Source organism: Crassostrea angulata, chromosome 4, assembly GCF_025612915.1.
Source record: "Crassostrea angulata isolate pt1a10 chromosome 4, ASM2561291v2, whole genome shotgun sequence".
In the NCBI taxonomy this organism is placed as follows: Eukaryota; Metazoa; Mollusca; class Bivalvia; order Ostreida; family Ostreidae; genus Magallana; species Magallana angulata.
In genome coordinates this window covers 42077481-42090478 of record NC_069114.1, presented here as the reverse complement: position 1 = coordinate 42090478, position 12998 = coordinate 42077481, and the positions used below count along the sequence as shown (strand labels likewise).

At 33.0% G+C, this 12998-nt stretch overlaps 1 protein-coding gene across 1 annotated transcript; it reads right to left on the bottom strand.

Moving 5' to 3' along the window:
* Nucleotides 1-1527: 1527 nt before the first annotated feature.
* On the bottom strand, nt 1528-9666 carry LOC128182498 (orcokinin peptides type A-like). Its single transcript, XM_052851138.1, has 2 exons — nt 9394-9666; nt 1528-2547 (listed from the first exon to the last, which is right to left on the bottom strand). The coding sequence occupies exons 1-2, from the start codon at nt 9480-9482 to the stop codon at nt 1890-1892; spliced, it is 747 nt and encodes a 248-aa protein (XP_052707098.1). The 5' UTR covers nt 9483-9666; the 3' UTR covers nt 1528-1889.
* Nucleotides 9667-12998: the final 3332 nt, after the last annotated feature.

The following is a 12998-nucleotide window of genomic DNA, read 5'->3' as shown; positions in this document are numbered from 1 at the left end:
AAAATAGTTCAGATGTGTAAACGTAATGTTTCAGCAAAATTTCAATGTCAAATATTGCAACTTCTAAAAAGAATTTACTTTAACTTATACTTATAGAACTAAAATATCCCCATAAAACATAAATGGGACAGGTAAAGAGATGTATATCATATTTTTATCTATGAAGAAATGTGTCAATGTGTCTCCGTAGACACAGGAGTTCTAAGTATAGACTGGATTTTTCTTGTTTTAAAAATTGATCCCATGCCGACTGATTAAAATAGGCTACCCTATTTTGAGGCAAAGTTACCATTTAAATGAGCAAAATTCAAACTTTTTCTCAACAAATGGTTGTAGAGAGGGCAACAATGAACCTCCTTTATATTTTTTTCAGATTTTTAAATCTTCAAAATAAGTCTGTAGCTGCCCAATTCTACAGCTGTCCTGAGCGATAAGAAATGCATTGGCCTGCTTTTCAAACAAAATGGCATGTAGGACTTCATATGTATTGCTTTTAATTTCTTTTGGCAATATTTTTGGCCAGTTTCGGGCAGAAAAAAAGCCAGTTCAAAAAATGTGTACATTTTTATCCTCAAATGTACAAGATGGCCGCACATCCCCCTTAACTTAAAAAAACTAAATATGGATGCCCAAAAAATCAGATATAGCTTTTGATTTAACCTTTTGACATATAAGACAATATTTACAGGCTGTTATACTTAGATTAATAGCCAAATTCATATTCATTTTGCGCTGAATTCAGCTTTAAACTTATACTGATTACAATGAATTGGAATTTGACTTTTATTTCCTATCAACATCAATACTTAAACTGCATCAACGACGCCAATTTCCTTAATGTATATGGTATTAACGATGTTCCCAATTAAAGAAGCGCAGTGATTCTATCTATCAAGGAAAAATTAGCTGCTTCTGTGTATTGATTTGGCCTATAGGTAATCATAGTCCTGTATATCGCCTAATATTCCCTCTCGCCTTTCACGAATGGACAACACTATGATTAATGGTCTTCTATAAACTCAACATGGAAGTCGCTAGGGATCACCCAAAATGTATTCCCGTTAGAAAACGATTTTCCGAACCCGATGCTTAATTATAAACTGACATGATTGTTATCTTATGCTGTTGATAACACATCGACAAGAGTATTTGAATGTATATATCATTAGGTCCAACCGTCGCTGGTTTTAGCTGGAGTTTTGCTTTCATTAACATCTCAAGGAAATAGAATGGCAAAGTAGATAGAACAATTCTTGGTAAAGATTTGGAAGGAATTCTAAGCGGTAATATAATGGTTTCTTATAGCTTCCCATTCAAAGAAAAATAAACAAGACACACTTGGAATGATAAATTTCCATACAGAGTGTTCTTTTATCATTTGGTTTAAATGGAATAAAGGGCAACTCTTTTCGAATTCATTGGAATGAACATCTGAAAGAAAGGGGAATACTATATACATGTACATACAAATCAAATAGTTGGGATTCGCTCTAAATCTGAGGGAATGAACTCCTATTAAACAACAAATGGTAATTCTAAGATTTATTATGTTTTTGATTTTTAAAATAGCTTTCATTACATCAGAATAAAAATTATTGCAGTCAAAAACACAAAATGATATGTTTACACAATCCTATGCAATACATAACGAACAGCAATATGATAAATGGGTTTTTTTTTAATTGTTAACGTTTATTCCTGACATTGCGCAATACTTTATATACGAAGAAATTTTTTATTGTTTGTGTTAATTACAATCAATTTTTAATATCTTATGAAAAATAACTGTTTATCTCTTATTTTTCGGCGCCATCTCTGCTTTCTGTCTATAGCAAATCTAGATTCAACGTTTATAAAATCATAAACGAGATTTTGAATATTTTTTGTTTTCATAGAAAACCAGATCCTAAGCGATCTAACCTTCGTTTATCCATCTCCTCTCGCTTAATAAATCCAGAACCAAGTCGGTCTAGTCTTTGTCGTTTGATAAATCCGGAGTTAAGACGGTCCAAATTTCGCTTTATCAGTCCAGAATTTAGTCTATCAAAACGTCGTTTAATAAACCCGGATCCGAGTCTATCAAAACGTCTTTTAATAAAACCAGACCCGATTCTGTCAAAATTACTCCTCCGGATAAATCCGGAACCCAAACGGTCGAAGTATCGCTTATCTTCCCCTGGGACAAAACGCTTAAGGAATCCGGAATCTAAGCGGTCAAGGTATCGTTTGTCCATTTGGTCTTCGCCATCTTCATTTTCGTTTTCGTATTCTGTGTCATCGTCACGCTTGATAAAACCCGTGGAGAGACGATCAAGTCGACGCTTCTTGATAAAACCCATGTCTAAACGATCCAAGCGTCTTTTGTCGACCTCTGTTGGCGAGCTGTCGTCGTCTTGCTCAGAGATAGCTTTTGCTAGGTAGTACCGCAGCTTGGGGACAAGATCGTCGATTTTGGAGTCTGGCTCTCTCTTAATGAAACCGCTTCCTAGTCTGTCTAACATCCTCTTGTGTCTTGATGAACGTTCTTCATCGGCTGTTCCCGTGGCTCTGAAATTAAGAACTCTGTTGTCATTTTGGAAACAATTTTGCTAAAGAGATGTTTTTGTTATGGAGTCATGATGGTAAACAATTACCTAACATATCTTCCTAAAAGTTTTTAAAAATGAAAAGTCATAGACTATTAATTATTACAGAACAACTCTTAATACTTTACCTTTAGAATTTAAATACACGTGTAGTTATATAGTTATTTCTTATGTCTTTATGCAAAGGTCTCCTAAACAACTGGACACGACCGCCCAGTCCATTTAACGGCAAATATTATTGAAATTGTAACGTCAAAACTTTCAGAACAGTTAGGTATTATTATTGCGTGTTCCTTTTCAAAACATGGGTATGACCTCTCTCTCTCTCTCTCTCTCTCTCTCTCTCTCTCTCATAGCACTGAACGTTCAGATATGTCGTTAAACATAAAATGAAACCATCACTTAAAACTTCATTCGTGCATTCAGGAAATGGGTTAGTTTGAAAAAGCAATATAAAATACTACTTCCATACTATCATATATGACACACATTTAATGCGTAAACTGATTTTAAGTGATATTTACTCGGATGAAGGGCTCCACCATATCTGTTTATTCAATCATAAATATCACGAAATGCCACGCGCAGAAAAAAGTCATTGAAGTGTTATGTAAATGTGCAAATACGAGTTATTTTTTGTTCTCCGAGTAATTTTGAGTGAAGTAACATCATAATGAAAAAATAAATGCTTTTTGCAATTAGTCACAACGAAGATCAGGACCGACCAGATTGTTTGTTTAGACTTTGCTGACACCATACGCAACACTTCTGAAGTCCGCTCAGAACAAAAGCCAAACTGTCAAAAAACTGCGGGAGCATTCCGTAATATTGACACAGAGGATTGACATAAAAAGCTTTTTTCATACTTCATAGATTATATTCTGTCGCGCGGTGATTATTTAGATGAGCATTATGCAACGAATAATCGACAATTTGCGAATAAATATCGGTTTAAAAACCCGTGTTACCTAATTGTCTGGTAAACGGTTGTATCGCACGAACATTGCAAATGATATAAAGGTTGGTTATAAATCGTAAAACTTCAAAAATGAAATTTGATATGAGAGAGAGAGAGAGAGAGAGAGAGAGAGAGAGAGAGAGAGAGAGAGGATGTTTTAAACTTACAGACACAAGTAAACGTCTCGAATAATCCGATTCGTCAATATCATCAGACCTTTATAGGGGTCAGAAGAACTTTAATGGACAGTTTGCAAAAAATAAAGCAGTCCAAGGCCGGAATTCAATCTTTCTAGCGAGCTCATCATTAGGTTAATAATTATAGTTAACAGTGCTACAGCAATCAAACAGATCATAGCGCGTCCTCGATGTCTTAATGCACTGTCCTCTCTCATACTTTATTATATAATTATTAAAGAATTGTATCCCTGCCTGTTTGTTGAGGGTAAGATGACTTTCCACTTGCTCATCACGCAATGGAAAAACGAAGCACGTTATAAACCCTTTGATCTTCTCCACCAACATGTATCGAAAGTATGATAGATAACCAATGTTCATGCACAGGAACAAATTTGTATTGTTATTGTGTGGGTGGTCTGTTTTTATGACCTTGATTTCAGACTGGGTTCTTCTCTCCCGTTTTCATATACTTTGTAGGTTAAAGTACGATACAGGCATCAAAAAGAAGGTACATGTATAGACAAAAATGCGAAACATCTGCCACTTCGATATGTCATCTGGCTTACAAAACATGTATAAAGTAGTGTTCACTCCCTTAATTTTTCCTCGCGTGTTGCTTCACTTCTTTTTCCTTGTGTACGTTTTCTATTAGTTTATACAAATTATCAAGCATCAAGCTATGAAATCAAAGAATATGTAAATTGTAAGGCAGAATCAGTTGTAACTGCCGTTTTAAAACTTTGTGTAGAAAAACTGGTCAAAAATCGGGGTTTTTTTCATCATGGGTAAAGAATGCATTCGAAGTAAAAAAAAAAGGGGGGGCATTATTTTTGGTTTCTGATGAGTTCATCAATTTGAGTAATTTCTCATTGAGTCCTAGTTGTCTGCGTAATGAATAGAAGACCACGATTTACAAGGAAATGGAATTGGACGTCCCGATTATGTCGGATCGCAATCAATTTGAGAGAAAAAAAGGCAAAGTAATAAAATAATTCCTATTTATATACGCGGTTTCCGTTTTCGTAATTGACTATTTACCAATATTGTGAACATTATTTCATGTGAAGAAGGCATGAAATCTCGCTGATTTCCTCACGGGATCACGGATTGTAGATTGGTTGTAGCTAAAAAAAAAAAATAGGGAATAGAACTGTACAAGTCTTAATTTGAATATGTCTGGTCTGATAGTTTCCGAATTAAAGAATGAAAATTAAAGTCAATGTACACCTTATTTATCCCTATCATGTCAAGTCATACGTCATTGTTGAAAAAATATCATGATGAATTCTTATTCCAATTATTCGTATCCGGATAGTTACGTTTTTGAATCGAAAAATATATTCCAGTTGTGATTGATGTCAATCGTTGTGCTGCGATTTTAAGGATTTGACGTAAGTATTCATTTATCTACACTAGACACGAGCATCTACATGTATATTATATATTATGTTTTCCGTTGTGTTGATATTTGTTAGTTTATCAAATAATACTCTGCTGTCTGGCCAAATTAGTGTTAGATCCCACGTGCAAACTCTTAAGGTTTTTATTTCTTGCTATCATCAGAGTTATATTTTCATGTATAAAAAACTTGAATTAAAAGACACTTGATTCAGAATATTTTCTCTCTGGAGTACTAGCACGGATAAACTGTTTGCAGGGAGAAAATCACATTGATTTTAGATAAACAAGTGAGAGTATCCGTTTATTTGATTTCATAGTTTTTTATTTACAAAATCGATGAATAAGTAATGAAATGCCAATTTTCTATTTGTACTCCATTTACTTGATGCTACAAAGAGGAATGCAGAAGTGGAAATAACAGTTTCACACGAAATAGTTTGCATTTTTGTCATTGGTTATAAAATCATACAGCTTATGAACGGAACACCCATGTGTATTTCTATTTGATTTTCTTCAATCTGTCGACAATAATTTGTCTTTGTAGATTCTGTTGTATTATTTGTCAATAAATATTTATCAAGAATCGCAGACTTCTTGTTCATTAATGCAATTATAAATGGAAAACAGAAGTACCCTCTATAATGGCAAATCTATATATTTTAGTATCATATCTTATATTTGTAGCTCCAGCAGTCTGTAATCATTAACGTTTTCATTGAAAGATTATATACAGAGTTGATATGTTTGACAAACATCCTCTCGTCTATAATTGGCAGAAAATGAATATATAACGTGAAAACTTTCTTTAATTTCATTGGTTAAAATTTCAGTTCATCAAGGAAGATAAATTGCTAGTTATCTTATTTTTGTACCATTGAACATCTTTAGAAGTAATTTCAATCCAGAAAAAATGGCACCAAAAATAAAAAATTAAAAAAAACCCCAGACATTTAATTTTTAATGGCAATTATTAAAATGCTTTTCTATATCTCACTTATTTGCAGACAAATGATTTAATTCACGAACAAAACATGTTCATTTAGAGTTGTCGAAAACTACATTTGTTCACAGAACGTATGAAAGTTGCATCATCTCTGACGTACTGACACAGACACGATGCTTCATTTGATTTAACTCGTTTGATGAAATTTGAATCACTGAGAGAGTAAATCGGCAAACTTATGTTTATATAGATAAACATATGATTTATTATATATACATGTATTTTGAAGTGCTTCGTTTTTTTAATACTATTAAAATGTTTGCAACAATACGTTTTCGTTCCTGTTAGAAATTATTAAGTTCTAAATGTTTAATCTGAATGGATTATTTTGATATGGTACTCTCTTTATGATAAGGACTTCCACATGTCGTGAATAAATGATGAATTTGAATTCACCGCCGACTTTGTGGCTTCTATTCAGATGAAAATCGTCCCAATTTTCCCCCAGTCATTCTAAATATTAGGATAAATTTGACCACACAATCTTTATTAATTTGATATTCCTTTGACTATTTTGACGGAAACGATGAAGTCAATATCGGTTTATCCCTATTTAAATGGATACTTCCTAGCTTCCTTTTACGCAAGTTCCCTCTCACAAAGCGTGGGGATCCCCGGAGAAATAAGGCCCGTTTACGAAAACGGACAAGGATAGGTACAGTATCTCTAATTCAATTTCACGTTCTATTTTCTCCAGAGCTCTAGTTGTGTGAATGAATTGGCGCTAGGAATGAGAATTGCTGTGGACAGTCCGAAAGGAATATGTGGTTTTATGGGGACAAGGGAGGTCAAATCTTTAGAAACGTGTTTCTTCTTTACTGTTTTCTCTCTTGCAATGGTACTTAACTATGTGGGCTTTTTATTGGGATTTTAGTTGTTGTTATTCTATTGATGTGTTCAAGAAGGAATGCAAGAATGCCGTTTTAGAATTGAATATAGTAATTTTAATTGATAAAGAAAAGTTTATTCAAAGTTTAGACGATCTGTTTCTATTCAGAGAATTTCACTTTTAAAATTAGCCTTGTTTTTTTTATTGTTTGGTTAGCAGAACGGGTTTTCTTTATCGAAACAAATATCATGATCAGCAATTTATCCAGTTTATAAAAAGTACACGCACGCCGTGGCGCCGCCTCTCTGTTTAGTGTAAGATCGCATATCTATTGGTGATCATACAATAATTCAGGCAAGGTACATCACTTAATTTAGACTACAGTATTACACGATTGTATAATGGCATACTTTCTGGGTAAGGAAGTCCAAAAGAGACGCAATTTCACTGTTTCAATTTTTTTCTTCCAGATATAACAATATGTAAAATCTAATCTTGTCAGTGGACTCCCATGAATGACTTATCGGTATCCTTTAAAGGCGTCTAATACTCGATACATATAAAAATCACAGAATATCCACAAACCAACAGAAAGAAAATACAACAAACACGTTTTCATATAGTGCAGACCAAAAAAAAACAGACGTCTAAACAATCCCAAAGGAATACACATAAATAAAAGGGTACATGAAACCTAATTTGAAGGCAAACTAGTTTATTTTCTTAGAATCGACATTCGATCCACAACAAATGAGAATAAATATCTCCACCGCCAGATTGCGCACGTTGAAGGTCAAATCATTAGTAATTGTTGTTTTGGTTTTACACTGAAAATTGTTCTCTAATTAACTATTGTCCACAATTGATCCAGAAATTTTTTTAGTGTGTTAAGTTACAGATACCCAAGTTAACATGACCTATATTACGATATTTAAAATCCTCCTACTTGTAGTTTATGAGTAAATTAGCTACAAAAGTGCATAATGTGTGAAAGGAGATTATTTATTTACGATTTAGCTATAGTTTATTGAGTTCTATAGAGTTTGGCATACCATAACATATGAGAAACCAATAAAAGTTGTCAATACGGGTTGCGACTAAATTTGATGAAAAATACCATTGTTGTAAGCATGTGACTGTATCATAATCCTCAAATGCCAATGTTTCAGCTATTTAGACCTCAGTGAATATGTTTCTCTTAGATACATATTAAAAGCTAAAGATTTAATTAGGATAATTGGAAGTGTTTAGCTTTAAACTTATTTTTTGAACAACAGGAAGAAACAACAATAGCATTATGTTTTAAATGACCAAGAATATATATATTCATATAATAAATTGGACTGTTTGCTGTAACATAGTTTTTGTTATATTTTTTAATGACACTCGTTTAAATAAATATTTTTGGTATTATGATATAAATGTAATCTTGGACTAATTTGTACTACTCCGATACAACAATGTAAACAAAAGAATTGTACATTGTGACGTTTTTGAGCAGTAACGTTTTAAAGGCAATTTAAGGCATGACACTTTAAATTATCAGCAAAAAGATATTTGCTGGGTTTTTTTTAATTTCTGTGTTACCATTTGGCATTTATTGTTTCAGTAGATGACAAGAATTTACCCCCCCCCCCCCCAAAAAAAAAAATAGGCTGATGCTTTTATACGTTTTCTACTCGATGTTGTAAAACTTTTTCAAAATAAGATAAAATTTAAACTACTTTCGTTGAGAAATCTGTTATATATTAATTCTGTTCAATGCTTACAAATGTAGATCTAAAGATTTAAAATAAATAGATAAAGCAGGTCAAAGAACTTTCCTTTTTTGGTGGGGGGGGGGTATTCTTCTCAAATCCATTAGTAAAACATATTTGGAACCTATCAAAACATCTCAGTTGTCTGTTAAAGGCGAGCTGAAGAGTAATATCTTAATTATACAGATGGAAGTCATCTAAGGAGAGTTCCTGACGTCCATGCACCGGTTTAACACGCGGTGGCTCTCTCAGACTAATGTATCACCAAGGACAATGAAGCCAGGGTCTGTCCGGGGCGCTTTATTCAATTTGTATCTAAGAGGTCTTACTTTAGAACGTATCACGAAGTCTCAGACTCATTAGGTTTCTTGTAATGTCAGTCGGAGAATTCGACGATGTTAAAAATTTTAAATCCATTCCAAAGCATAGATTTTTTTAATATTATTAACAAGTTATTTAGTTTAAAAGTTTGGAACACAAAAGATCTTAAAACATTTATTGATAAAAGTCTTTTATTATTTTAATATTTGCTTTTCTTTCTTTTATAACTTCCTTGAAATAAAACAAAAATCATTTCGAATTTTTTTCAAGCTCTGCGTGATATTTTCAAACGGCTTTTACAAAATTAAATTAATTATCTTGTATTTAATTTTCCTATACAAAATCAAAGATTAAACTTACCTATTGATGCAACATGATATTGTCAGGGTGACAAGGAGAACGTTCAGCAGTGACTGCATCTTTATGGCCCCAAATGATAGCTTCCACATTGCAGAAAGGTCTTCTTTCTTGTACTGCTATTTGAAAAATGCGGAAACAGGGACTAGAAACTTGCACTATATAAGTCTTAAACTAGCGTGAACACAACACAATTTTCATTCCTTAATTCAGGTGTATGTTGGGATATCACAGCGGTAGATGAGGACCAATGCTTTGCTTATAAATATGATCTCTGCTGATGAGTATTGATTCTTATACCATGACAGGCTCCAAGTCACGCCTCTTTGTCCTAAAGATCGTGGGCTAAATACGTATTTTCACACGTTTCTCTGGAAGAGGACCTAACCAGCATCAATGTGAACATAAACTTGCACTGATGTATTATTAGAGTCGGAAACGCTCAACTATTCCGTGTAATCGAGGAGAAAATTGAGAGTGGGGGGATTAGAATCTATGGTTTGTAATTGGTTGAAACACGTGTTATTGGTTTATAAAAACGACGAAATGGCAGTGATTTCGTAAGAGTAAAAATCCAATGGTCGACGATTCTGTATCGTCAATGCATATTATAATAAAAAGAAAACTGTAAATGATGGTTATCCAAATCAAATAGGATGTATCCTGCAAGGAGGAAACAACATTGCGTGTGAAATCTAAAAATATATTCTTCTAGTATATTTTAGGATGTTGTGATCTAAAAATACTTAATTTGATTATATTTTGTGTTGCAGCTTCTTTCCACTTTCATTTAGTTTTTCTTTAAAAAAAAAAAAATTCTGCAAAGCCAGTTACCAAAACTGGTCTTGTTGAAAAATAAACTAAAATACTTTATGATAACAGAGCAGTGATCTAAAGTTAGTGGCATTGGTTTTGTATTATTCAATTTAGAGGAATTTCAACCTATTTTTATATACCATATTTCAAATATTTTGCATAGTAAAAGATTGTACAACTTTTTGAAGTTCGCGTATACCCGTACGTACGTTATTGTATGTCATCATGTTTTAACAGAAAATCTCCGAGTAAAACGCAAATTTTTCTTCCTTGTAGCTGCAACGGGCATTTAGTGAACAATTTTTCAGCAGCGACTGAAAATAATAGACATACTGTATTACAATAAAAGAAATCGATCTATGAACCGTATTGATACCATCTAAGCATCAAAGTTTTGTTTTAAAAGCTTAAAGTTAGCAGTGCGATTTATGTACCTTATGTGACTTATTCTTAAATAATTATATCTGTATATAACCCATTCTAGTATGCTGTTCTCTAACTTTGTATACCAATAGTTCAAAATAAAGTATCAATTTGTTTTTAGGATATTAATTTTGTGATAAAAAAGAATATAAGTACCGAAAAAAATAGACCAGTAACATAACACTATTTTAGTGTGTTGTCGTATGTTATACAACACCACCAATATGTTCAATACAAACGCAAATTGTGATGATTTATCAATCTCAGAACATGTCTCGCACTCACGGTCACACTTCAATCATGAACATCAACTTAAATCAGTGTTGTTGCGAAAATCGACGCATAACCCAATATAATCAGCTTGTCAGCTATCACAAAGCCAACAGTTTACGTGAATTCGGCCGTCAGTGTCCCTCTTCCGGTTCCTCCTCCAGTGGGCATTCACAAGGTCACGTGAACGATTACTATCTATGGCCTATCGGCTATTTATCATTGATATATGGGGAACATCTACGTAAGTTTGGTACGCAGCCAGTTTTTGCAGGCTGTTTTGGAACATATATCAGATAAAGCTTTGTGCGAATGGAATTAACCTAGAAGTTCTAGGATCGTGCTTTTTTTTTTATTTATTTAGGGCTAAATATTGTTATATCTGATATAAACACTCAAATCCGTCGGGCATTTGATGTTTCTATGCATAATTATGTTGTATTGTAATAATTTTAGGAAAACAGAAGAACTCTCTCTCTCTCTCTCTCTCTCTCTCTCTCTCTCTCTCTCTCTCTCTCTCTCTCTCTCTTTTAACTTCTATTGATAATAAACTCATTAAATTAATTCATAAAATAAAAGCACAAATGTATTGTGACGTTTGAAATATTTATAAAGTTTTATCGCTGTAACAGTCGGGTAGATACTTCTTACCAGATAAACGTTGTTGTTTTTTTCTCTTGCAAAAACTCTGTTTCATACAGCTATATACAAATGTCTCTTATTTGTCAAACGTTGATACATACTACTACGTTATTATCCAAACACAATCTGCTTACATATACCTAGACATAAAATTACTCCATTTGAATAGTGAGCTTAAAAATGGATCATTTCCAATAAAGATGTCCTATTGTGTAAGTATATTACTATCCATGGCTGTGTTTTACAAAAGAACTTACGACTTACGACCAAATTCTTGAATGCTTTTAATTACAAATTTATTAATGTTTTATTCTATTGGCTGTAAAATATAATGATTGAAATCAAAATAGTTATAAATAAATGGCTTTATATAATTGTTTTTTCTTCAAAGATCTTTTCATGAGACTGAATATATTTATGTCTTTGTTGTAAGTCTTTTTTAATTTGTAAAGCGCGGTCCTGCAGATATGTAACTTCAAATACTTATAAGAGTACAATATAACGTTATCAACAGTAGTGATCAACAAGAAAAGAGAAACAGATTGCTTCCTCGTTGATTTTACATGAAGTCTGACCAATGAAATAAATGTGAGCGGTGTTTTTAAAGACTTAAAAACATTACCGCTATATTTACATGATAATGTTTGGGTGTGATGACCGGGAGATTTCATCAATTCAAGAGATAAACAGAAATTACCAAACCAGCTGCAGGAAGCAGATAAATTCAAAAATCAAAGCATGATTTGCTTTGCAGGCGTGTTTTTCCCTTGGGGAAATAATGCACAATGAAGCTTATTAAGGCAGATTGATTTGAGTTATATATATGATATAAAATCCGACATTTGGGTGTGTGTTGTGCTAATAAATAATTGTTATGCTATCGACGTGCATGTTCTAGTAACACGAAACAGCTCCATAACTAAATTAACCAAAATACACTAGCATACTTTTGTGCCTCGGTCTCTTTGATATTTGAAGTCTCGATTGGTGATTACAGTTGGGGAGACGAAATCAAAATTTAACGGTTAATCAAATGTTAATAGCGTATTCATTGGTGCACTTACTGTGGCTGCGAATATTTCTGCTGTAGGTAATGCAATGAATATACACTGTATCATTGCAGCAATTCTCCAGACAAACAAACTTACAACATACATATTCTTACAAAACATGGAAAGCAAAGAACCATATTTGAGAATCAATTGAAATTCATTATTCATAATATTCTGGCACTTGAGGAGTGTATTATGTGTAACATCGTCACATAAGTAACATAATACTATTCATTTATTGTTTACTGATTTATTGGGTGTACTAGTACGTAATAATAAAACTTTTTGGCAATAAACACGTTTGACTAAAATGGAAGACTTGGCGAACATGATTGGTTTAACAATGAAATAACTTAGTACAGCATCTTTGATGAATGGTTTTAATTCATGTTAACCTTAAAACCA

Excerpts from the sequence above, each read along its gene's own strand:
- LOC128182498 (XM_052851138.1), bottom strand. The coding sequence starts at position 9,482 with ATGTGGAAGCTATCATTTGGGGCCATAAAGATGCAGTCACTGCTGAAC. Across the intron at positions 2,548-9,393 it reads ATATCATGTTGCATCAATAG|AGCCACGGGAACAGCCGATG; the intron begins GTAAGTTTAATC and ends TCTTAATTTCAG.